The 26,476-nt window shown below is 40.7% G+C and overlaps 1 protein-coding gene across 5 annotated transcripts in view; it reads right to left on the bottom strand.

Moving 5' to 3' along the window:
- The window catches only part of TJP1 (tight junction protein 1), a 212,428-nt gene extending 196,346 nt beyond the window's left edge, over positions 1-16,082 (bottom strand). For 2 of the 5 annotated variants that reach the window (XM_074354106.1, XM_074354105.1), the window contains exons 1-2: positions 15,854-16,082; positions 3,890-4,022 (exon numbers count right to left, since the gene is read on the bottom strand). In XM_074354106.1, coding sequence (XP_074210207.1) covers positions 3,890-4,022; positions 15,854-16,026 — 306 coding nt within the window. In that variant the 5' untranslated portion in view covers positions 16,027-16,082. The remainder of the gene's footprint in view (positions 1-3,889; positions 4,023-15,853) is intronic. The other 3 variants (XM_074354109.1, XM_074354104.1, XM_074354107.1) reach the window with 2 other exon arrangements.
- Between the last annotated feature and the right edge of the window lie 10,394 nt (positions 16,083-26,476).

Genomic DNA, 26,476 nt, shown 5'->3' on the forward strand with positions numbered 1-26,476 from the left:
ACTACAGAAGACATGCTCCCTGCCTTGGAGGAGCTGAAGCACATGATATGGTCAGGGAAGGAACACGCACCCAGAGCTGAGGGTGCGGGGAGGAGACCTGCTGGTGGCCGGGTACCAGCACCGACAGTGACACAGGGAGAGATGGCAAGTCACTAGAGCTCAGGGCGGGAAGAGCAGCTGTGTGCCCAGAGCACAGGGGGCCATGGGGTCTCCGGGGGGATGAGGGGGTGCTGGTGATGGGAGCGGCTGGCCCCCCACCCCCACGCCGGGAAGCAGGACACACTGGTCCTCAGTGTCCCTCCACGTGTCCTCTCTTTCAGTGCCTGGCTCCTTGCTCCCCAGTCAGGTGCCCATGTCATGTCAAGGAGAAAGCAAACTTGATATATGTTCAAAGTCACAGGGATCCTTGGTCTTAAAACAGGCCTCTGGGGTCCCTGCGTCCCGCAGATCTCATAGCAGGAGTTCTTGGATTGAGGAAGGAGGAGAAAACTTCTACCACCGGTGGCTCCACAGAGTCACATGCATCTTCTAGAAGCTACACAGACACCTCTCTACCAGGAGGAGAAAGCTTCTTTTCAAATGTGAAAAACTGCTGATCGTTAAAAAACCCTAGAACTATTATTCAGGTGGCACTGAAATGTGACTTCTTCACCCCAAAAATGTAATACTCCAAATAATATCTTATTAACACATATTTTCCCACTCAGGACAAAAACTCCTCTGAGGGCTTTGAAACATGTAACATTTTACCAAATGACGACTGAATACTTCTTTACCCGAGACTGATGGAACAGAGACGTGAATTATTAATTGGTTCACTGTTTCTATTTATTGTGTACAGAAATTTTTGTGGTATTTCTCTGTAGGCCGTAGGAAAATCAGAAATCTACGTTTCTAACCACAAAGCAGGAAATAAATTACTTAAGTTCCTGTACAGGACAGCTTCTCCAAACTGAATGAATCCTACCCAACTGGCTTCATCATCCAATTTTACTTTATTTTATTTTAAAAAATTTTTATTGAAGTGTAGTTGATTTATGATATTAGTTTCAGGTGTACAGCCAAGTGATTCAGTTATATATAGACATACATGTATATATTTTCTTTTCAGATTCTTTTCTGTTACATGTTATTATAAGAAATTTAATATAGTTCCCTGTGCTTTACAGTCGGTATCTATTTTATGTACAATAATGTGTATCTGCTAATCCCCAGTCCCTAATTTATCCCTCTCCATCCTTTCCCATCCTCCAGTTTTTAGGGAGGAGGTATAATCAAGAGAAGTTGTGAAATTTCAAGCATTTGTTGAATTTAAAATATTTGGACTGTACGCTTGGGATCTGGGAGGGAGGAAGGAACAGAAGTGAGAATGGGACCCGATGGCTCTGAACAGGCAGTGACACCACAGTGAGATGGCAGAACTAAGAACTGAAACACCATTAACTCAATCTAAAGACAAATAGTTACTTTTCTTCTCCACATTGATGATCAATATGTCACTCCATTACTCCAAGGGAAAACAAGAACTTGTTCCATGCTTTCTATAGCATTTAGACTCATTAACATGTTAAAGAAGGCTCAGAATTTCTAGGCAGAACGCATCTTCGTAACAGGCTTGTCCACCGCAGGCTGTGCCTAAGAACATCTTACCAAGTGTCTCTGGGACACGGTCTCAAGGACCCAGGGAGGTTGGATAGATTCCAGTCCCCTCCACAAACTGGGGTGTCAATCAATCATGCTGTGGGGATCACAGAATCCTCTAGAAAGCCCATCCCACTTAATCCCTGCAGAGAAGGCTGAGACAATCACCTCTCCACAGGGGTGAAGCAGCATAAATCTGACTCCTGGGACCAAAGCCAACAGACTCAGCTGGAGCCTGGGGCTTCTCAGTGAGAAACCGGGACCTTGGACGGAGAGCTAGTGGCCCTCCTGCTTCCCTCCCTAAATTCTTCCAAAGGCAATAAAAACTGCATTTGTTTTCCTCAGGCAAAGATAAAGGCAAAATGTAAAAGTAAAAATATAAATGTTATTCTATTGGTCATGCAAATTGGATAGATGTGCACGTGACAGGAGATATGAACTAAGTCTAAATCCTTCTAGTTTAAGGTGTTCTGTGTACTCTGGCAGTCAAAAGAAGACTTACATTTGATAACAATGTTTCCAATTAAAAAAACAGTACAATATGACCAATATTTCAGTCTTTTTGAATTGGAAGAACACTTATGAAGAGACACCTACGATGGCAAAGCTATTTCCTAAAGAGAATGAGGACCATGCGGTCCCGTACAACAGAAGTCATGACAGGCCCTTCCCCAAGCATCTTCCTTTTAGACTCTGCGGCAAAGGTTTTAAAATTTGGGTCTCATGATTTTGTTACAAGGTCAAGTGCATTAAAGAATCAAATCGGGACACCTTTTACCTCCCATGAAATCCTTTCCTAAACCACATTTTAACAAAGTATAGCACTCTCTTCTTTTAAAAAAGAAGATCACATTTTAAAAGTGGAGGGGGAAAAAGTCCTTTTTTAGCCCCGTGCCAAAGATGCTCTATGTCCCTATATATTCTGGATATTATACTATTAATTGACCATCGCTTATGGTAGGAAATGGAAGTAGCCAAGCTGCTAGAGTCTTCTTCTTTCTATTGTCTTATTGTTCAGAAAATCACTTTATTGCTTTTCTAAAAGTGGGACGTGTTCATTGTAAAATCTTATGACAACCTAAAAATGTTCTAAGAACAAAGTGCTGAACTACTGCCCCATCAACCGTGACCACAAAACGCTGAGACAGAACATGAATTCAAACTGCAAAAGACAGAGACTAACTGCAGGAATTACAGTTCGTTAATACAGTCCCATTACTGACAGATCGATGGAATATCAGTACAGCAAAGTCCACGCCTCTCAATGCACCCTTCAGAAAGTGGAATATCCAAACCACAACAACATAGTCCATGAAGCCCCGCCGACCATCACACCCAAACCCACTCCTCCCTGCAATCGACCTTCTGTAAACTCCACGTTTCCCTCTCTTTCAATCTCAGTGTCAAAATGTTGTCCCTCCAGAGAGGCTGAAACATTTCACTTTTGAGATAAAGTCCAAAGGGAAAGATCATCAAAAAGAAGTAAGTGAATTCTGCAGATGGTAACTGCACCTAACATTCAGCATCATATAAAATAACGTGATAAAATTTCAATTCTCATTTTTATATTTTAACAAAGAATTCAAGTTTGTTTCTCTATTTATTCAATGTTTCACTTTTGAAAAGCAACTTGCTTTATTTTAAACCACTCTTATAGCTTCTTTGGTCATTTTGTTAGGTCTGCTTAGTTAAGAATTTCCTGTCTTTTTACCCCTTTTATCCCCATTATTGCTTAAATGTCTTCTGAGAGGTCACATTTCACCTACATCTTGTATCATGAAATTGGTCAAGCACACTTTTAAGTAAAACAACTGGGTATAAAAAAACCACCATCATTAACTGAACTGGGATCGGTCTTAATAATATGAGAGTGCTTCTATTTTCTGGCACTACCAGAAAGTTGGGTGTTTGGGGTTCATCAAATATTTAGTCTGTGTTCACATGAACAAGTGGATTTGTGATTTTTCTAAGAAATTTACATTATCCACTAAATTTAATTCAATTTTTCTTTTAGAGTTCAGGAAATAGTTCTTTATCTTGGTCTCTGAATCAGAATCATTATGAACCACTTAATATAAATGCACCTACGGAGACCTGGTAAGAAAGTTACGTGGGTTGGTAAGCTGTTGGAGAAACCGGTTTTACTGAAACACTCAACCTGAAATAAGCCTGTTGTGTTTTTATGAAACTAAAACAAGAAAAAGAAAAAAAAAAGAAATCAAAGGAAAATTTTGAACCATCCACTTACAGTGAGTTCACAGAAATCGATGCTATCCAAGCTTTTGCTTCTGTGGAGTCTCCCTTTAATTCGTCGTAAAGAAGGTTTTCCTTGGCTGACATTAGAAGTAGCACCATTAGGATTTTCAGAGGATGGCGTGACCCTGCAAGAAAGGGAAAAGTTTTCAGAAGACAGGTTGGTGGGTGAACATGTTTCTCAAGTACGAGGTAAGCGTGTACCTGAGGATGGCTTTGGAAATGTCATTCTCCTTTCTCAGCCAAAAAGCTAAAAACCACTGTGGAGCTGCGTCCTAGCAGAGAGCCTTGCCAAGTATTTCTTTGCAGCTTGCTAATTTAGAAACCCTTTGTGACAGAGGTCAAATACTCCAACATTAAGATTCACTAAAAAGTCAACTCTGTCACCGTCAGAAAAGCAATTAAGACTGGACTGAAGGAAACGAGAATGTGTGTGTATGAGAGTGTGTGTGTGTGTGTGTGTGTGTGTGTGTGTGTGTGTGTGTCTGTATATATATGCATGACCAGGACATTATGCTGAACACCAGAAACTGACACACTGTAACTGACTATATACTTCAATTAACAACAACAACAAAAAAGACTAGACTGAAGTTTCCTAGGAAACTCGGAGGCATGACTTCCCTCTGGGTAGTTACTCATCCAGTGCTCAGCCTGGTCCCTGACACATCCAGTGCAAGTCGGCTGTCATCGTGTACAACCCCAGAAACCGTTAATGATGCTTTTGTTAGGCGTAAAAAAAACCCTTTCCGAGTGTAAGCATGATAGTCAATACTTAACTCAGTATTACTATGGAACCTAGAAAATATGATAAAAAGAAATGGCAGATAAACTAAGCCATCAACAGGGGAGAAGGCATAGCTCAAGTGGCAGAGTGCATGCTTAGCATGCATGAGGTCCCGGGTTCAATCCCCTTTATCTCCTCTAAAAATAAACAAATAAATAAACCTAATTACCTTCCCCTCAAAATGATGAATAGAAATGATACAAAAAATTAAGCCATCGACAGAATGCACGCTGGGCTACGTGTTCACACATATCAAAACACACTCAAGACTGTCACGTGTTCTGTCATTTCTGTGGCCCTGCTGGGGGCGGCCTTAGAACACGGTGCCTTAGAACCTGGGAGGAAACTGCTCAGTGGATTATTGTCTTAGATAATAAATATTATAATAAAGATTATATAGCATGAGTCTGATTTGTAAATGAGGTTTATGGAAAAGTTTCCTTATTTTATGATCCGATCTCCTATTTATAATATAGTCCATGTTCATTTATTTATCAACCTTCATGACCTATTTGATTGTTGATATTTAAAATGCTGTTGTCTGAAAGGGATAAAATACACCTCTTGTTCCTTGAAAAGGACACAAAGGATGGACTACTAGCAATATAATTTTGATTTAATAAAAATAAGATAGAAATAAATATAAAATAGATTAGGTACAGCTGTAGTTTAAAACAAAAGTGCTACATCCATGTAGTTAGAATATCTGAGGAGGACACAAAGATACAAAAAATGAAAAGTAAAAGCTTCCCTTTTGTCCGCATCCTGAATCTCCATCCCTTCTCCTAAGGACGCTCACTGCTAACAGTTCTTTGAATAACCTCCCAGACAAATACTTGAGTTTATCGATGTACGTGTTAATCACGTACATCGATACGTGATTAACGTATTTTTAAAGTAAAGTGAATTTTTTAAGTAAAGTGACCAAATTGCTTACATTGTCCTGGACCTTAAATTTTTCACTTAATCACCTATTTTGACACTCTTCCCATAATAACCCATATGGATCTACGTCATTCTTTTTTAATGGCTAAACAGTATTTCATGATGTAGCTGTACCACAATTTATTCAACCATTCCCCTACTGATGGAGAATGTATAGTTTAGTTTTCAAATGTTTGCTATCAAACCGCAAAGCAATGAACATCTTTTGTGACAACATCCTTGGGTACAAACTCAGTATTTACTTAGGAAAAGTGACTAGAAGTTGCCAGGTACTGCCTTTCAAAAAGGCTTTATCAATTTACACTTCCATCAACAGCATATAACACTGCCCATTTAGGGGACCTTAAACACAAGGACAATTTGATCATTTTATTTTATTAGGTAAAACTCAGCTTCGCTGTGTCTTGCTGAATTGCTGATTTCTATAGGAAAGTCTACTACAGAGTTCCCCAGCGTGAATGCGGGTTTGTCAACTGATCTTTGCATATCATTTGTTTTTCCTTTACCTATTTCAGATCTGTTTTACTAGCTTTCTTAATGTTTGTGGCTCATATCCTCTTAGGGATTTAACTTTTTATCACATGAAAAGTCTCTGTCGGAGGGAGGGTATAGCTCAGTGGTAGAGCATGTGCTCAGCAAGCATGAGGTCCTAGTCTCTGTGTCAGTGAAAGATTTTACCCGAAATGCTATTTTGTCTGATTAGATCCCTATCTATTCTTTTTTGGGAAGGAGGTAATTAGGTAGGTTTGTCTGTTTGTTTGTTTGTTTACTGGGGATTGAACCCAGGGCCTCATGCATGCTAAGCATGCATGCTACCCCTGAGGTATACCCTCCTCCCATCTATATTTTTATATTAAACTTTTCCTGGCTTATATTTTCAACCTTCCCAAGTGTCTGCCTCTCTCCTTTAAGTTGTAACTTTAACACTTGGTAAACAGCATGTAGCCATATTCTCTTTCTTTTTCACCCAATTTGAGAATCAGTATCTTTTGAGAGGAACTTATTAATCCATCCAAAGTATTGCTTATTGATATGCTTAGATTTACTCCCACCATCTTATTTTATGGTTTGTGGGTTTTTTAAATTTACATGCTTTGTTCTTTTTTTCTGCCTTTTCAGTATGACTGAGTTTTATTTGTCCCCACCGACCCCTAGACTTTTCCCCTTTCCAAATAGATTGAAAGTAATACATCTTATTAGGGCGACTTGAACTCTAAAGCTAACCATGTGTGCACACACATTTATGTACTTATATGTACACATATATACACACATGTAGATACACATATAAAAACATATATATTTAAACTTATATTCTTCTATTAACATGGAGGGTTCACTGTTACTCTTATCTCCTCTTACACAAGAAATGACATTCACACATCTTCATTTTTCTTCTTTCTCAGTACCACCACGTCCAAAAGTCCAAAAGTCCACTCCCTACTCTTGGAAACAGTTTTAAAACCTCCTAACTTTTCTTTCTTTTGACCCCTTTCTTTAATGGAGGGACTGGGGACTGAATGCAGGACCTCATGCATTTACCACTGAAGACCCTCCCTCTAATTTGATTTTCAATTTTGTCAGTTCAGCCATTCTTTAATTTCAATGAGCAAATTTTCCATTTCTAAAGTGTCTAGTGCTTGTTTTTTATTAATAGAATATTCTCTTGCATCTTTCTGAAAATCATGATAATCCAATGTTTTTTTTTTTTTTTCTGAGATTAGTTGCTCTGTTTGTTGAATATGGTAATTCTCTTAATACTGGCTTTCCCCAGTTGTTCTGTGATTTTTCAAGCCTACTTCTGTTTGTATTTGACAGTGTCTGTTTCCCCACTGCAGGGTTCTCAGGGTTCACTTTGGCCATGCTGGCAGAGAGACAACATGGGGTGCAGGGAGGTTTGTGAGATAACTTCTCTTCCGGGTCAAGGGACCCAGTTGCTCTCTCAGGTCCAGCCCTATCTCTGGCCCCAGTGCCCACCTTACTGCCTTAGTGAGAAAGCAATACTGTTGTCCACTACTTGTCACAAATCAGTGAGGATGAGGGGGTGCATCAAATCTAATTAAGTCTCCACGTGTCCTCTGCTCCTTCCATTCCCCGATGCTACTTCAAGATCCACCCTTAACTTGGCAGGGATCTTTTGCACATTTTCCAGACAATGCTTTCTGCAAGGCTCTTCTCTCAGTAGATCTGTCCTGATCTACCAACAGCATTTCAGAGATTCCTCAAAAATGCTGGTCCACCGAAGGCAGTCTTTATTGTTTACTCAGACTATTATTACTTTTGTGGTTGCTTTAAAAATGTTTATTCTTTGTTATTTTACTGAATTTCCAGTGAATCCACCTTTGAAGTCACCGCCCAGAGTAAACTGTTCATGATGTCACTTTCATTATCCTCAGTACAAGTAGCAGCACTTGAATGCGCTTGTTCTCCTCTCTGCAGGGTAAAAGCTTCCATGAAAAGAACAGAGACCTCTGTTCAAGAAAACAGGGCATGTGGGAAAGAAAAACAGAATTGTAAAACAATATACAAGTCTTTTTTTTTTTTTAATTGAAGTACAGTCAGTTACAGTGTGTCAATTTCTGGTGTACAGCACAATGTCCCAGTCATGCACATACATACATATATTCGTTTTCATAGTCTTTTTTCACTAAAGGTTATTACAAGATATTGTATATAGCTCCCTGTACTGTGCAGAGGAAATGTGTTTTTTAATCTATTTTTATATATAAGTTAGTATCTGCAAATCTTGTTTATCCTAGTTCATCCCCTCCTCTTCCTCCCCATCCCCGACCCTAACCATAAGATTGTTTACTGTGTCTGTGAGTCTGTATCTGTTTCGTAGATGAGTCCATTACTCTCTTCTTTTTTCTTTTTTTAGATTCCACATGAGTGGTATCATATGATATTTTTCTGTCTCTTTCTGGCTTACTTCACTTAGAATGACGATCTCCTGGTCCATCAATGTTGCTGCAAATGGCATTATTTTGTTTTTTTATGGCTGAGTAGTATTCCAAAACAATATACAAGTCTTAAATTCTCTTAATTTCCTCTCTCTCACTTTATTTTGATAGCATTGGTTATGTGGTGTCATCATAGTATGAGAAATGAGTAGAAATGTAACAAACCTTTTAAAATTTTTATTTCTTTATTACTGTATTTTTTTTGCCAAGGGGGAGGGGTAATTAGGTTTGTTTGTTTGTTTGTTTGTTTGTTTTAATGGAGGCACTGGGAATTCAACCCAGGACCTCATGCATGCTAAGCATGTGCTCTACCACTGACCTTTACTCTCCACACGGTAACAAACTTTTTGACAAGGAAACTTTCCAAATTTTTTCTTTCATCTGACTTACAGAAGTATTACTATTTTCCCTTTTTCCCCACAAACCTAAAAGCTTAAAACCTAAAGTCTGCAATAAGAATTTATATCCACCAAATTTTACAAATGACGAACAGCCAAGAAATTTACCAGACTTAACTCAATGTAATACTAGATCCAGTAACAAAGTAAAACAGAAACAAAGATTCTAAAAATGACTGGAAGGATGGACTCTCCTCCTCTCTACTAGGATCATAATAAAAACTTTTACTAACCAGGAGAGCTGAGCCAGTCCATCCCTGGTGAAGATCAGGTGAGTACCCACCCTACCTGCAGACTCAGTGGCAGGATTGCGTCCAGTCCAAGAACTGAACCAGGCTCCTACAAAGGAACTTCAGTAACTTTAGAGCTCCAGCTAGGTCTTTGTGAAGCTAAGAGGTCAACTGTTAAAAAGCATATGGGTCAGTAATGACCCTACTCCCTTTGGTGAGGGATAAAGGAAAGGAATAAACAGGTCCAGATAATAATGCAGAAGGTTAACTCAGGTACAAGTAGAAGGGGTCTTGAGATACAGGGGAATTTAAGACGTCACTTCTTTAGACAACAAGTTTCTTCTGTCTAGCACAGGGAACTGTATTCAATATCTTGTAGTGACCTACCATAAAAAGTAATATATGCATTATGCTGTACACCAGAAATTGACACAACATTGTAAGCTGACTACACTTCAATAAAAAACTACAAAAATAAAATAAAAGCAAAAAAGGTAAAAAAAAAAAAAAAGATGTCACTTCTGTTTTGTTTTAACACTTTTTGAGAATTAATACTCGTCCTGGGGTGGAAATATGTTTCTCTGCTGGACTGTCACAAGAAGACAGAAGCATGCCTACGACTCGGGTGGGAAGAGCTGCACCTGGGCACAGATAACTCACCAAGGACAGTTCCTCCTCAAGAAGCGTAAGGAGATCTTGTGATCCCAAGGTACACTGTCCCTCACCCTGATGGTGCGGATCTGCACCCAATAACTCAGACTTTGGAGTTTATTCATCAAACATTTAGGAGAATGGCCTCTCATGACAGGGAGATAAAGTCATCAGCTGAGGAAGAAGCACCCTGGATACTTGCCCTTGAACTCTGCAGAAATCAGTATTTAGCTTAGAAAGAAGTTTTTCTTTCCAGATTCTTCTTCTTACTATTTTTTAAATTTAATGGAGGTACTGGGGATTGAATCCAGGACCTCGTGCATGCTAAGCATGTGCTCTACCACTGAGCTATATCCTCCCCTGTCTTTCCTAATTCTTAATTCCATTCATCCTTAGGGAGCAATTGGGGAGAAAACAACTGCCTCCCTCCACTCCCTTCATAACTTCTCTAATGGGGTTGGGTTTTTATTTGCGGCCTCGGCTGATGCACTTGAAAGGCAGAAACCCGGGGTCCCCCCTCTCGTTTTGTTATCACTCAGGAGCTTGGGCTCACAGCCATTTCTCGAGCACGGGTCACTTAGGACAAGCCACTCCCAAGCTCATCTGCCTCACCTGTTTCCAATTTCCAGTGGAAAAGAACTCAAGTCATCACAACTGGGCAAAAATAACCCAGATGGTAAAAACAGAGTGGACATCCAAGAGCAAAACTATCAACAAAAGCAATACCTAATAATCCTTCTACAATACATCAGTTCTAAAGTATCAGTGATCAGCAGCTACAACCAAGTCAAGAGAACACCAAGAAGTGCTGGCAAAGCACTGTTCCCCCAAACGAGGAGAATCCTAGAGAAAGGTGTGAGAATATGAGCCTTGGGATACTGCTAAGTAGGGCAGCGCTGCTGACTTTAGGAGGGTGCTGAATCCTTCTGAAGGATTCTTCAGGAAAAGCTAGTAAAATGCTAATTTCTGTTGACGAGTACCAGACTTTGAAACCTCAACAGCTCAGTAGAAAGGTTTATATTAAATGACCCTTAGTTGTACTTCCAAATAATAATGTGTGTAACTGCCTATAATAATGTGTGTAACTGCCTATAATTTGCACAGTAAAGAAACTAAGATGGGACTTGGGTATCAGTCCCATCCCCTCAGGGGGACCTCTGTGACCAGTGAGTGGGCCATGGGCCACCCCTTGGAGAAACAATACTCTATCAGACACTGTCCATTTTCCATCATTCTCTCTTTCCAGACTGTCATGTCCTTGTTCAGGTGTGTTTTTAACCCCAAGAACTGGCATGAAACTTGATGTGTGAGTTGGGGCCAGTCAAGGACCTCATTTATAAAACTGGGGTGATATGGCCCCCACCTCATGGGGGTGCAGTTGGTTAAATGAGAGGGTGTTGAGTTCAATGAATGGCAGGTCTTATTTTCGGAGTCTGATTCTCAGATGACTACTCGGAGGAACGCATGGCTACTGCATGGCCTTCTATAATTAGGGACTCTAATAACCAGGAGAAATAGGTGGACAAGCCTGGAGAAAATGAAATGACACTCTTTCCCCCACTAAGATCAGTGTAGACTCCCCTAAAAGCACTCAGTGCAAAAAATCAAGACTCTGATAACAATAAATAATTATGAAAACATTTTTTTCACATTTCACCTAGCACGGAGCTGGCCGTGGTACCTGTCCTGGGTTGAATGGGGCCTCTCCTGCCCACATGCCCTACTCTTGGTGAACATGACCCTATTTAGCAAAAGATGTAATGCAGTTGAGGCTCTCCAGATACAATCATCCTGGACTATCCAGGTGGGTTTGAAGTCTGATGACAAGTGTCCTAAGAGACGGAAGAGGACACACAGAGAGATCATGTGACATTGTCAAGGGAGACTGCAGTGATGTGGCTACAAGAAGCTCCTGGACCCACAGGAACTGGAGGAGACAGGAAGGATTCTCCCCGGAGTCTTGGAGGGAGCACAGCCCTACTGACACCTTAATTTCAGACTCCTGGCCTCCAGAACCGGGAGAGAATACATTTCTGCTGCTTTAAGACCCGTGGTTTTGGTGATCTGTCACAGCAGTGCTAAGAAACTCAGCACCCTACTGCTTCTCTCCATCACGGGCCATGATCAGAGGTTCCCAGAGGTGCCTGCAGGCTCACTGATGCAGGCCTGGTTGTCTGGCCGCTTTAGGTTCCATGTAAAAGTGTCTGCAAGCAGGACACTCCTTCTTAAAGGATTTGCAGAGCCAATCAGAAAGACAGAACGATACAGCAAAAAAGACCGCGGACCAACTTGAATGGCCAAACTAGACAGAAGTGAGGGGCCAAAGTGCTGGCCCATTCAATGCACACCTCTACTAAGAAGGGCACTGGCTTTGCGGACATGCAGTCTTCTCACACAGCCTGGAGCCAGGAAAAGAGAGACACGGGGAGCATGCACATGTCCATAAGCATCTTCACACAAATCTTGGTATATGCCATGACCAGCGATCACAGCATGTCCTCACATCCTGTCCATGGACACAAGGTGGTGCATCCCACCACCTGACATGCCCTGCTGACGTCTGCTGTCAGTTCCCACCCACCATGCTGGAGTCAGACCCCACAGGCTCATCCTCTAGCCATATAACAGGGCGTCCATCTCTAATTCTCCATATGCAGTGGCTAGGACACTGGCAAAATGAAATGCTATCTAGAAAATACATTCCAGAGGCTGTAAGAGATGGATTAATCAGGCAGCCCAACAGTGTCCAACTTGAAGAAAAAAAGTGTGTGGGGGGCGAGGGTAGAGCTCAGTCATAGAGTGCATGCTTAGCATGCACCAAATCCTGGGTTCAATCCCCAGTACCTCTATTAAATAAATAAATCTAATTACCAATCCCCTCCAAAAAAAAAAAAAAAAAAAGGACTGTGCATCTATGTTTAAAGGACCACCCCTCCAGAGTTCTGCAGTGTGTTCCTCACTCTGCCCTGGAGAAACTCGATGAATGTTTGCAAATCCACTTAACACTGAGTGGAAACTCTGAAGTGCTCATTTAAGACTATGGAAAAGCTCAACCAAATCCCCCTGCTCTGTCCAGGCTGTCTCTTCATAAATGTTTGTTTGTTTGTTTTTCAATTGAAACAGAGTCAGTTTACAATGTTGTGTCAATTTCTGGTGTGCAGCATAATGTTTCAGTTATACATATACATACATATATTCCCTTTCATATTCTTTTTCATTATAGGCTACTACGAGATACAGAATATAGTTCCCTGGGCTATACAGAAGACATTTATTTTTTATCTCATAAAATAGTTTCTGATGCTGGTCCCAGTTCACTGCCTGCCTCGACTGTGAATGTTTAGAGTACAAATGTCACCTGGTTACTCCCTTGTGTTCTCTCTGCACCCGCTCTATACTGGGCAATGTCATTTCAGAAGTGGCACTCCAATGATGAAAAACAAATAAGCCTAGTCTCTTGAACTTGTGACCAACTGCCACTAATATTCACGCCAAACAGCTCGTCAAACATTATTTTCATATCTTGGTTTTTAAGTGTAACAGCAAGAAAATTCCTTAACTTTCTTTTCCAGTTAAGCATCATTAAGAATTCATTTGTTCAACACATCTTTTGAGAACATATTCTGTAACAGATACTACTTGCAGGAGATCTAGTAATAAACAAGGTAGACAAAAGCCCTGGCCCAATGTAGCTTACATTCTAGGGAGGGGGGAGAAGTAATATATACGAAGATTTAAAAAAATATGCAGTGTGTTAGATATTGATAAGCACTCAGGAGAAAAGCAGGGTGGGAGGAAGACTGCTGGTACTGATCTTTTTTTCTCCTGTCCACCATCTATCTGTAACCATAGTTTGTTTTCTACATCCGTGAGTCTATTTCTAGCTCATAAATAAAATTTGTATCTTTTAAAAGATTCCCCACATAAGTGATATCATATGATATTTGTCTTTCTCTGTCTGACTTACTTCATTTAATATGATAATCTCTAGGTCCATCCATGTTGCTGCAAATAGCATTATTTCATTCTTTTTATGGCTGAGTAATAATCCACCGTGTGTGTGTGTGTATATATATACACACACACACATATACATATATATACCACATCTTCTCTATCCATTCATCTATGGACATTCAGGTTTCCATGTCTTGGCTATTGTAAATAGTGCTTCTGTGAACATTGGGGTGCATATATCTCCTTGAACTATAATTTTCTCCAGATATATGCCTAGGAGTGGGATTGCTGGATCCTATGGTAACTCTAGTTTTAGTTTTTTAAGGAAGCTCCATACTGTCCTCCACAGTGGCTGCACCAATTTACATTCCCACTAACAGTGTAGGAAGGTTCCCTTTTCTCCACACCCTCTCCAACATTTATTATTCGTAGACTTTTTTTAACAATGGCCATTCTGACTAGTGTGAGGTGATACCTCATTGTAGTTTTGATTTGCATTTCTCCAATAATTAGTGATACTGAACATCTTTTCATGTGCCTGTTGGCCAAATGGATGTCTTCTTTGGAGAAATGAATAGTGACATATTCTTGATGTATTTGCTAAAATCTTCTTCCATTGACATTTCTTAATTCAATTGGTGCCAACTTTTACCAGCCTAGTCTTCCATGCATTGCCACTTGCTGTTCGTCAAATTAAAATAACTTTTGACCTACTGTATAGCATAGGGAACTATATTCAATATCTTGTAGAAACCTATAATAGAAAAGAATCCGAAGAAAGAATATAGATAGATAAATGGATAACTGAATCACTTTGCTATATACCTGAAACTAACACAATATTGTAAATCAACTATACTTCAATTTTTAAAATTAAAAAAATTAAAATCCCTTTTGCAGAATGAATTTCTCTTTTTGTAAACAAATGAGGGGTGTGGAGGGAAGATGACACTAATATTTATTCAGTGCCTACATTCAGCCAGGCATAATGGCAGGCACTTTTTATTTACTATTGCAGTTGATCTCTGACCCTATGAAGTAGACAAGCACGATTCTCACTTTACAGAGGAAGAAACGGATACTCCAGTAACTTGTTTAAGGTCACACTGTAAGTGGCACAGCTGCAACTGGAACTCTGCAGCCCATATTTTTTGGTCTTACCCTCAAAATTCTCCACTATTGGGATTTTTGAAAAACTCTTTTTTTTCGTGGCTGCTCAATCTGTATATTCCTCGGATCATTTATTTCATTTTGTCTCATACAGCAGCAATGACTTTTCTCCAACGCCTAAAAGCACCTCACTTCCTTGCTCTCTAACCTTAAAATTAAATTGGACTTTGTTCAACTGAATTGCATAAACCTCTATGAACTATATTAACCACAAATGTTTTAATTAAAATGACCGCTGAACACTAAGATCACTGGCATCTTTTGTCTATAGTCGCCATCCCTGTACTTGACCATTTCTTCTGTCATACAATCTTACTCCCAAGTCCCAAGTCGATGGAATGCCTTGGGAGCCACCGGAGTTGCATATGACACATTTCAATGCTAATAAAATGCAATACAATCCGACAGATAATCCAGTGTGTAAAGCAGATCTGGGTAACTCCCAGACGTCTTCCTTTAAGGGCGTTCTTTTCCCGTTACCCCAGTAACAGTTTCCAGGTCGCGGCACCCGGACCGCCTGCAGATAAAACAGTCCCTGATCCCGCAACCATAATCCCGCAACTTCTGCCCCTTGTAGCTGCAGCGGCGCGTCCTTGACCACGGACCCAAGGCACCGAGATGCTGAGAAATCCCAAGAGGCGCAGACAGTGACAATGGACTGGCCGCTGTCTGCGAGCCGGTCTGGCTGGGGGTTCCGGGCCCGAACCGGCCGGGATGGAGGCCGGCGCCCGGGGCCGGTCCGCCGGGGTCACGGCCCTGCGCTCCAGCCGCGGCCGCCGAAGGTCGTGCGCGGCCCCCGGGCTCCCCACAAAGCCCCCCGCGCCCCCCGCGCCTCCCGGCCCGCGCCCCCCGAGCCCTCACCACAGCTTCCTCTTGAGCGGCAGGAGGCTGCCGCGGTTGGAGGGGGTGACGCCGATGGCCATCTGCAGCACCGTCAGGTATTTCTGGTACTTCATCTTGTCTCCGCTCCTCTCGCGGGCCGGGCCCCGCCGCCGCCGCCGGCGCCGCAGGCACAGCCCCTCCAGGCGCCGCATAGATCAGTCCTGGGCCATCCGCCCCGCGGCCGTGCTCGCCCGGCTCCCGCTCCCGCCGCTCCCGCCGTCCCCGCCGCCGCTGCCGTGCGTGCCCGCCGCTCCCGCCGCCGTCGTGCGTGGCCGGGCCCCGCTCCCGCCGCTGTCGCTCCCGCTCCTCCACCCCCCGCGCCGGGCGCACCGCCTCCCGGGCGGCGGGGCTGGGCGGGGAGGTCCGGCCACCCCCGCGGCCTCGGTGTCTTCAGCGCAGGGCGGGAGCTCCCCTCCTCCAGTTGTCTCTCAAGGATCCCAGCGACGGGCTTCCAGAGATGAAAAAAATATTATTTTTTATTTGTAATCACCACTGAGTAGCGAGTGTGTAGCCATCATGTTTGTGCTCCAGCTTGGAGTGCTGGGACACTGTGTGCAGACTGCATGCGCAGACCTGCACCTTGTGTGTATACAGTGCATGTGTGTACACAATGCAGGTGTGTCTATGCAGTCGGCACCTGCAGGCAGGTTCAGGTTCTGGCTGTGAAAATGACCCTGAACAGGGCAAAACTGTCTTAATCATCTACGGGGGAAATCAAGATTGTTCCATGACCTTTAAAAATGCTGTCAAAACATTCCAAATTCTCTTCACTGATGCTTTTAAATGTGTAGGGAAATGAAAAAAAAATATTGAGTAATAAAGCTCATCATTTGTTATACTGGAATTTAACACATTTCAGGGGATGGGGCTAGCTCAGTGGTAGAGTGCCTGCCTAGCATGCACAAGGTCATGGGTTCAATCCCCAGTCCCTCCACTTAAGAAATAAGTAAATAAATAAACCTAATTACCTCCTCCTCTAAGAATTTTACAAATATCCAGAGCTAACTCGTTTTGTTTCTTTGCAAGAAAATCTTATCAAGAGTCACGTGAACAGTGTTTGTGTCTTTTCCTGGAAGAACTGCTGTGTACTGACAGAGCATCCTTTCTGTGTCTTGGCAAAGCGTCACGTTTGGATCACATTCCACATTTTATCCCCTGGCCCTTCACCGTCGTGGAGTGTACCAGAAGTCCTTGAATGTGCCATCCTCTGGGACATACTCACCCTCTTTCCCTGCTCAATGTCTCATTCGGAATGGTCCTCTGTTGCGTGTCTAGAGTCTCCGGAAGGTTGGCCATGCCAACATTCATTTGGGTGCCTTTTTCTTTTTCTATAACTCCAGTTACATCCCATTCATGTTTCAGGTCACTTCCATCTTTACCATTTTTCGTTTCTTTGCTGCACTTCCATCTCTGTTGACCAATTCCCTCTTTCAGTTACTAGTTGTTTTTAACGGGGCTGTGTGGGTTTACCACAGGGAGAAAAGGAGGTGACACCACCACACACTTTGCTGTCAGTGGTGAAGCTAAGAATGCTCAGAGACCAAATGCAGACAGACTTTGAAAGAACGACTGAAATTGGTCACTGATCACGAGGTTCGCCTTCTGTAGGCAGCGCTTTGTGGACCAGAGAGCCAGGGACGAGTTTATGCTAGGTGAATTTGCTCAGTTAATATGCGTGGAAACTGAAATTTGAACATATTGTTGAGCAGCAGGTCTTACTTCATTAAGCCACGTAACTAACATCAGGCCTATCTGAGCCTGCAAAGCAAGGACAGCCTGTAAACGTGTACACATTGTATGTAAATGTGAAGAGTACCGCTGTCAAGTGCCTTTGCATCCACCAGGCAGAATTACCAAATGTCAACCATTCCCTCTACAGTGCGCCCCTCCTGTATCTCTACTCAAACATTTCATTTTCAAATTGATTAGCACATGAGAAAATTCGAACAAAACAATCTCCTTCTGGTTTAGGCTCTCAACATGATTTCAGAGTCACTTCTGTAGAAAAGCAGGTCTAAATCTATTTTCACTTTTATTTTCCCAGAAGTTTTAGCTCTCACACAAAATGAGGAATTGTCAGATCTTTCACACTGTAAATGTATAGTCATACCTGGGAGAGGGCCTTTCAAAGGACTGGGAGCAGTACTTTTAAAATACATCAGGGCCTATACTTACCTATTCACCATTTCTTAGATGTGCTTGAACTTTTGCACCACCTTGCTATGTTATTGTAAGATATCTGATGAAAATGCTGTGTTACACTCAAAGATTTAGATAACTGGAGGCTGAGGGGACCTATTCAGGATAATGGGAGATAAAAATAAATCTGGCAGAAGCACTTCCACAACAGCAGGAAAATCTGTTTCTCCATAAAAGGGAGAATATTGGCTTAAATTGTCAAATCAACCTTTTCTGAACTCCAGAAAGTAACCAAAGGCTTGCATCAATCCAAAGATTGTTTTTTCAAGAAAAATGGCTGCATCCTGGTAAGAACAGGGAGCCTTATGGCATTTTAACTTGCCCAGTTCCCACCCTCTTCTGCCCAGGTCTGCAGTAAACTTGAAAACTAATAGTCTCACAACTACAGTAGCTTTTTTTTTTTTTTTTTGACATTTTTTATTGAGTTATAATCATTTTACAATGTTGTGTCAAATTCCAGTGTAGAGCACAAATTTTCAGTTACAACTACAGTAGCTTTGAAACTAGCAGCCACTGGAGGGTAAGAATGTGTTTAAAGACCCCCAAAACCCCATCCCCAGAGAATTGTCATTATTTGACCTGGTGATGGTTCCACTCACAGGGCTTGTGTTTATTTCGCCTGCCTCAGAAGTAACTCTATGCAAACAGCCCTATATCTAGGGCATTTGTCAATAACAGTCAGATAACAGCTGCCTGAAGTGGTGAAACCAGTTGTGGTTAACAAGAGGTTCACCAAAGAAAAGAAAAAAAAAAAAAAGCAATTTGGAGAATAAAAACCCATAGGGTACGTTGAAAAGCTCCGATGTGTTCCTGGGAATCCAGAATGCCATGTACACATGCAGGACTGTGCGCGTGCTCAGAAAATGCCTGAGAAGGCCCTAATCACTCAATTCTGGTTGAGCTTGAGGTTCAGTGCAAGCAGAAGGTGAAGGCTAAGGAAGAGTTGTAAATTACCTACCAGAATGTTGAAGTGTTGAAGGCATGCCCCAACACACACACAGACACACACACAGACACACACACACACACACACACACAGCCTCTTAGCAAAGACTAGGAGATTTACTGGTTCAAAACATTAAAGTTTTGCCCAATAATTAGTTGACCACTTAACTACCCAAGCAGAGACTTAGTGGCCACACATAACAAAGAATACAGACTTTTACAGAGTTAGTCCAGAAAAGTCACTAAACAAACAACAAGTTTTGGAGTAGGGAGAGGGATGTGATTTCTAGAATCACCATGTTTTACTATTCAAAATGTCCACATTCGAACAACAAAAATTACAGGATATGCAAAGCAACAGAAAAATCAGCCCTTACACAGAAAAAAAAAACCTGTTAATAGAAACTGTTCTTGAGAAAGCCCAGGCATTGGATTTACTGGACAAAGACTTTAAATCAGCTATTATAAATATGTTTACTAAAGGAAACCATGTGCTAAGAATTAAATGAAAATATGACAACAATGTCTCACCAAATAGGTAATATCAATAAACAGAAATTAAAAAAAAACAAACTCTGGAGTTGAAAAATACAATAACTGAAATTAAAAATTCACTAGAGGGGCTCATCAACATATTTGAATTGGCAGAAGTAAGAGTCAGTGAACTTGAATATAAATCAATGGCGATTATACAGTCTGAGGAACAGAAAGGAAAAAGAATGAAGAAAAATGAAGAGACTCAGAGACCTATGGAAAATCATTAAGCATACTAATATATGCATAAAGTCCCAAAGGAAAGGACAGAAAAGACCCAAGAATATTTGAAAAAATAATGACCAAAGTCTTTCCAAATTTTATGAAAAATATTAATCAGCACATCCAAGGAGTTCAAAGAACTCTAAGTAGCATATACTCAAAGCAGTCCACACCTAGACCAAGTGTCAAACTGTTGAAAGCCAAAGACAATGAGAGAATCTTAAAGCTGCAAGAGAAAAGCAACTTATCACATATAAGGGATCCTCAATAGATTAACATCTGACTTCTCACCAGAAGTCATGGGTGTCAGAAGGCAGAAAGAAGGCATTTAAGGGGCTGAGAGAAAAAGACTATTAACCAAGAATTCCACATTCAGCAACAATATCCTTCAAAAATGAAGGAGAAATTAAGGCATTCCCAGATAAATTAAAAGTAAGAAATCATCACTAGCATACATGCACTATTAAGAAGTAGCAAGAAAGTCCTCCAGGCTGAAATGAAAGGATACTAAACAGTAACTTAAATCCACAAAAAGAAATATAGACCATTGGTAAAAACAACTGTCTAACTGAATATGAAAGAACGTATAAAATATTTTCTAAATTTTAATTTTCGAGATCTTTTAATTAAAAATGTTTTTATTTGAAACTCTTACCTGATTTAAAAGACAACTGCATAAAGCAACAATTATAAATTGAGTTGATGGATAATGTGTGTGTATACATATATGTGTATATATATGTAATTTGTATGACAATAATAGCACAAAGGAGGAGGGAGAGAATGGATCTCTACTGGGGCCTAGTTTTGGTGTATTATTGAAATTAAATTAGTATTCATTCTAGATTATTTTAAGTTAAGTGGTTAATTGTAATCTCCAAAACAATCCTTAAGAAAATAACTTTTTAAAATATAGTAAAAAAAAAAAGAGAAAATTTTAATACTGCACTAGAAAATATATAGCACAAAAGAAGGCAGTAATGGAGAAATAGAGGAATAAAAAGACATAAGATATTTAGAAAACAAAGAGCAAAATGGCAGCCATAAATCCTACCTTATCAGTAATTTCATTAAATGTAAATATGCTAAATATTCCAACCAAAAGACACTGGCTGACAGAATGGACATAAAAACATAATCCAACTATATGCTATCTACAAGAGACACACTTTAGAGACACAAAAGTGTTGAAAGTAGAAAGATGGAAAGTATTAAGAAAGCTGGTGGCTCACAGTGAAAGAGAATGTGACAATGAATGTATGTATGTTCATGTATAACTGAAAAATTGTGCACTACACTGGAATTTGACACAACATTGTAAAATGACTATAACTCATAAAAAAAAAGTTAAAAAAAAAAAAAGAAAAAATCACTGCCTGCCCAGTCCAAGAAAGCTGTAATAAAGCTTCCTATCCACCTAGGCCAGGGGATGAAATAGAAACACCTGCAAATAATCAGAACATAGCAAAGGGTCCGAGCTTAAGCCACCTGAGTAGTTCAGGACCCAAAAGATATAAGTTAACATGAACATTAGTCCAGTACACTTAAATCCATAAGGTCCCAGTAAATGCAAATGAGAAACTGTCACCTAAAGCAAGTCACACGGGTTTCCCACAGAAAAATATCCTTACTGACAGCAGATCATACCCCAAATCACAAGCCATGTGAAAAAATGAATGACCAGGAAGAAGAGGCAAGAGGAACAACAAATAATCCTGGAGATAATAGGACAATTTTTAAGACTATAAAATAAGCATTTTAAATATTTGCAGAGACAGAGAAGCAAATAGAAATCACACTGTAAGAAAAAATCAGTATGAGAAAAGAAAAATAAATTCTAGAAATATAAGTCAATGAAAAACTCATGAAACCCCAAACATGGAGACTATGCATTCTTTTCAAGTACACAAGAACTGTTTCTAAAAATAACTATGTATTGACACAAATGATGCTTCTAAAAATAACTATGTATTAAGACACAAATGAAAATGTGTTCTTTGACCAGACCAAAATGCAAATAAAACTAAAATAAACCATATGTATTTTTAAAAACAGTAATAAAAAAAAAAGAAAGAAAGCTGGAGGGGCTATGCTACTCTTAGACAAAACAGACTTGCAGAGCTACTTTGTTCCTAGACCCCAAAAAATTTCATGCTGACAAAAGGATCAATACATCAAGAAAACATAATAGAAACACATGTGCCCGTAACAGCTGAGTCCCTGAATGGCAAAAATGGACAGAAATGAAGGGAAAAAACAGGCAATTCAACAATAATAACCGGAGATTTCCACATCCCCTACTTTCCATGATGGATAGAACGAGGCAGATTATCGACAAGGAAGAAGTCTTGAGCAGCACTGAAGATGAACAAGACCCAGCACATCCATAGAACATTGTGCCCAATACAGCAGAATACATATTCTTTTCATGTACACATGGGACAGTCTTCAGGATAGATCACATATTAGGCCACAAAACAAGCCCTTGATAAATTTAAAAGTATTCAAATCATACAAAGTATGTTCTCCAAACACACTGGAATTAAATTAGAAACCAGTAACAAAAGGAAATTTGGGGAATTCACAAATATGTGGGAATTAAACAGAACACTCCTAAACCCAAATAACCAATGGAACAAAGATGAAATCATAAGAAAAATTAGTGAATATTATGAAAGAAAAAAAGGGTAACATCAAACTTGGGTGCCTCTAAGGTAGTGCTTTGAAGGAACTCTGTAGTTGTGAACACAGTATTTTAAAAGATGAACTAGCCTAACCTTCCACCTTAACAAATTAGAAAAGAAGAGTACACTAAACCCAAAGCAAGCAAAAGGGAGGAAATAATAAAGATTAGAGGACACAACATTGTAAAATGACTATAACTCAATAAAAAAAAGTTAAAAAAAAATAAAGATTAGAGTTGAAAGAAATGTGATAGAGACAAGAAAAACAACAGAGAAAAATTAACAAAACCAAAAGCTGGTTCTTAGAAGACAGCAATAAAACTGACAAACTTTGGGCTAAATAAACACCAAGGGAGAAAAAGGAGAAGACTCAAATTACTAATATTTGGGATGAAAGAGAGGATATGACTACCAATCTTACAGAAATAGAAAGGAGTATAAGGAGATGCTATGAGTAATTGCATGCCAAGGAATTAAGTAACATAGGTGAAATGGAAAAATTCCTAGAAAGACCAAACTACTGAGACTGACTCAAGAAGAAACAGAAAATCTGAATAGAACTGTAACAAGTAAAGAGACTGAATTACCAACAAAAGCCCAGGTCCAGGGGAAAGGGTTGGTGTCTGTATTGTTCACTGTTCTACCTCTAGTCTCCAGAACAGCACCTGGTATACAGTAGGCACTCAACAAATATTTGTGGAACTTAAGTGAGGGTATGAATGCAAGACAAAAGACTCCATGTCTTTTCATAAAGTGTATCATTTTCCTAAAGGATGACACAAACTACCCACATAGTTTTGCACACAGTGTAGATAAATATTACATCTGGGAAGCTGACATCACTTTACAAAGTCAGAGAAATGAAACTCTGCTGTTCTCAGAGGCTGGCCAATGCTTCCAAGGAAATGGGGGGCGGGGTTGAGGAGGGAGCTGCTGCAATGACTCTATACAAGACCCAGGGGACACCTCCCAGGGGACACCTCCCAGCAGGCAAAGCACTGGGAATTACAGCACCAGGACCTGTTGTCTACCTTACTCCCAGACAAGATCCTTCAAGTTGTTTTGACAACCACCCCAGTAAGAAGCACATTTTAAATAATGGCCCAGGACACAAAGACACATATAGGCGCATATGTACATACAAACACACACACACACACACACACACACACACAATTGAAGCAAAAGATGCATGAATACAATATTTTGCCTTACCACCTGGGCGGACCCTTTCTATTCTCTCTCTCTCATTTTTTTAAATGGTCTGTTTTGTTTTGCTTTTTAAATTTTATTTATTTTATTGAAGTATACTTGATTCACAGTGTTGTGTTGCTTTCTGGTGTACAGCATAGTGTTTCAGTTGTACAGATATATATATTCCTTTTCACATTCTTTTTCATCATAGGCTATTACAAGATATTGAATGTAGTTCCTTGTGCTATACAATAGGACCTTGTTGTTTATCTATTGTATATATAGTATTTAGCATCTGCAAATCCTGAACTCCCAGTTTATCCCTTCTCACCCCACCCCTTTCCTCCCTAGTACCATAGTTTGTTTTCTATGTCTGTGAGTCTGCCTCCGTTTTGTAAATAAGTTCATTTATGTCATTTTTTTAGGTTCCACATGTAAGTTATGTCATATGCTATTTTTCTTTCTCTCTCTGGCTTACTTCACTTAATATGAGGATCTTCAGGTCCATTCATGTTGCTGCAAATACCATTTTGTTCTTTTTTATGGCTGAGTAGTATTCCCTTGACTGTGACTTCTTTATCCAGTCCTCTGTTGATGGACATTTAGGTTGTTTCCAAGTCTTGGCTATTGTAAATAGTGCTGCTAGGAATGCTGGGGTGCATTTTCAAATTAGAGTTTCCTCCAGATACATGCCCAGGAGTGAGACTGTTGGGTCATATGGTAAGTCTATTTTCAGTTTTTAAAGGAATCTCCATACTGTTTTCCATAATGGCTGCACCAAACTACATTCCCCACCAACAGTGTAGGAGGGTTCCCTTTTCCCCACACCCTCTTCAGCATTTTACAACCCACACAACATATTTTCCTACCCTCTAATAGATTGTAACTGTGGCTTATATAGCACTGATCTACAAGGTGCCAGTGACCAATGCCACCACACTCCATGTCCTCCTTCATCTCAGTGACCACCAAAAGTCCCAGCCCTCCAGCCAGCCAGTAGCATCCAGGCTTACTGCCTTATTCATCTCAGGTTAAGGCAAGACGAAACGCCCTCTGCAAAACCCTGGGAACCAGTGCCACCCTTCCCCTGCTGCTGAAACATTCTCTACCGCTCTAATCCTTCCTTGGAGCTCAGCGATCCCCTGACCGAGCGCTCCCTCCCGCAGCCTCTACAGCAGGACATGTTTTGTCTCTTGGAACCCCTCTGCCTCAAGGAAGGTCAGAGGGTGGGGTAAGTTTCCTCCTTGCTAGTACCGCCTCTTCTAAACCATCGTTGCTCTTTCTCATACCAAAATCAAAACAAGACAATCCTAAAAACTCGCTCCTCTGAAGTTTAGGGTCTTAGGCTATACAAACTTCTGCCCCTCCCCCAGAAGATCATATCCTGACTTCCTCTCCTTTTCTCCTTTCCAGCATAATTTTTAATGACTCCAACATCCGTGTAGATGGACCATCCAACACTCTGGCCCCTCATCCCTTGGCCTCACCTCTTCCAATGATACTTCCAGGTACTACAGGTCCTTTCTGGAAAGGAGCAGCCACTACTCAGCCCCTGTCCGTAGCCGTCAGGGGGAGATGCTAGACCAGTATTTCCACATTTCCAATTCATTTCAACAGATATTTTCATGGGTTGTCTCCCAAATTTTAAGTATTAGCAACAGCATGGGCTTTCAGTATTAAGATGGTGAAATTAAAAACCTTCTTTCCCTTTTTTCTCTTGAAAATTACCTCAAAAGAACAAGCAAAAGAAAGGGAAATAAAAGATTCTGTCTTCATTGAAACATGGAAGTATCTAAAACCCCATTTCAGAAGTTGGAAAGCAGTGGAGGAATAGTTAGTGTCTTAGCAGAAGGGAGGGGACAAACCTAAGTAGCTACACAGGGCGGTACCATGAGAAGAAAGGTCATTCTCACTGCAGAACTGCAGAGATGCTGAGGGGTAAATTGGAGGCACAAGGTACCACGGAAGAGGGATGTAAGTTGAGGGAGACGAGAGGAACTGAAAATGGGGGGTTTATTTGAAAGGTGGGATAAGAAATGTCATCTCCTCTGATACCCTCTCCCTGCCATCAGTTAGGCAACTACCTTTCCACTCTCCTGCAGAAATGGAGGAATATTCCCAGCAGAAAAACTAGAATGGCAGCAGTACAGTGTGGTGGTCGTCCAGACTGAAAAGGGGGGAAGTATGGGAAAGTCTGTGTATTTGAGTGGTGAGCCGCTAAGCTCTCTTCTCTCACCCAGCTCCATAACGTTGGCAACCTTGGGCGAGAGATGTCTATATACTCCCAAATGGAACATTAGTGTTACTGGTTAAATCCATATATTTTCTCATTGTGACTATTAAAAAATTATTTAGTCCTGACCTGTAGTATTATACAATGATTAAATTTCCTTTCTTTTACAACTTTCAGTTTTACCTGGAGTTAATAATTGCCTAGCTTTTACTTTATTTTTTTAGGGGGGAGAGGTAATTAGGTTTATTTATTTATTTATTTAATGGAGGTAGTGGGCATTGAACCCGGGACCTTGCACATGCTAAACAGGCACTCTACTACTGAGCTATACCCTCCCCCCTAGTTTTTCAACCTGTTTAATGTTCCTAGCATCCATGGCTAAGAATTCTTATATCTGCAACGGTAACATGAAAGGCTTTGCAATACAGTTTCCCATACACTCAGACTAGACAGAGAATCTATTTCATTTTCCTGATGAAATGAAAAAAAGCCTTACTTTATCCTGGACCCAGCCCTCTTGAGCCTTCCACCCTTCTGCTCCAGTGTGTGCTGATTTTCTAGCTAATGTCCCAGCTAATGTCCTGCATGTTC

Source organism: Camelus bactrianus, chromosome 27, assembly GCF_048773025.1.
Source record: "Camelus bactrianus isolate YW-2024 breed Bactrian camel chromosome 27, ASM4877302v1, whole genome shotgun sequence".
In the NCBI taxonomy this organism is placed as follows: domain Eukaryota; kingdom Metazoa; phylum Chordata; class Mammalia; order Artiodactyla; family Camelidae; genus Camelus; species Camelus bactrianus.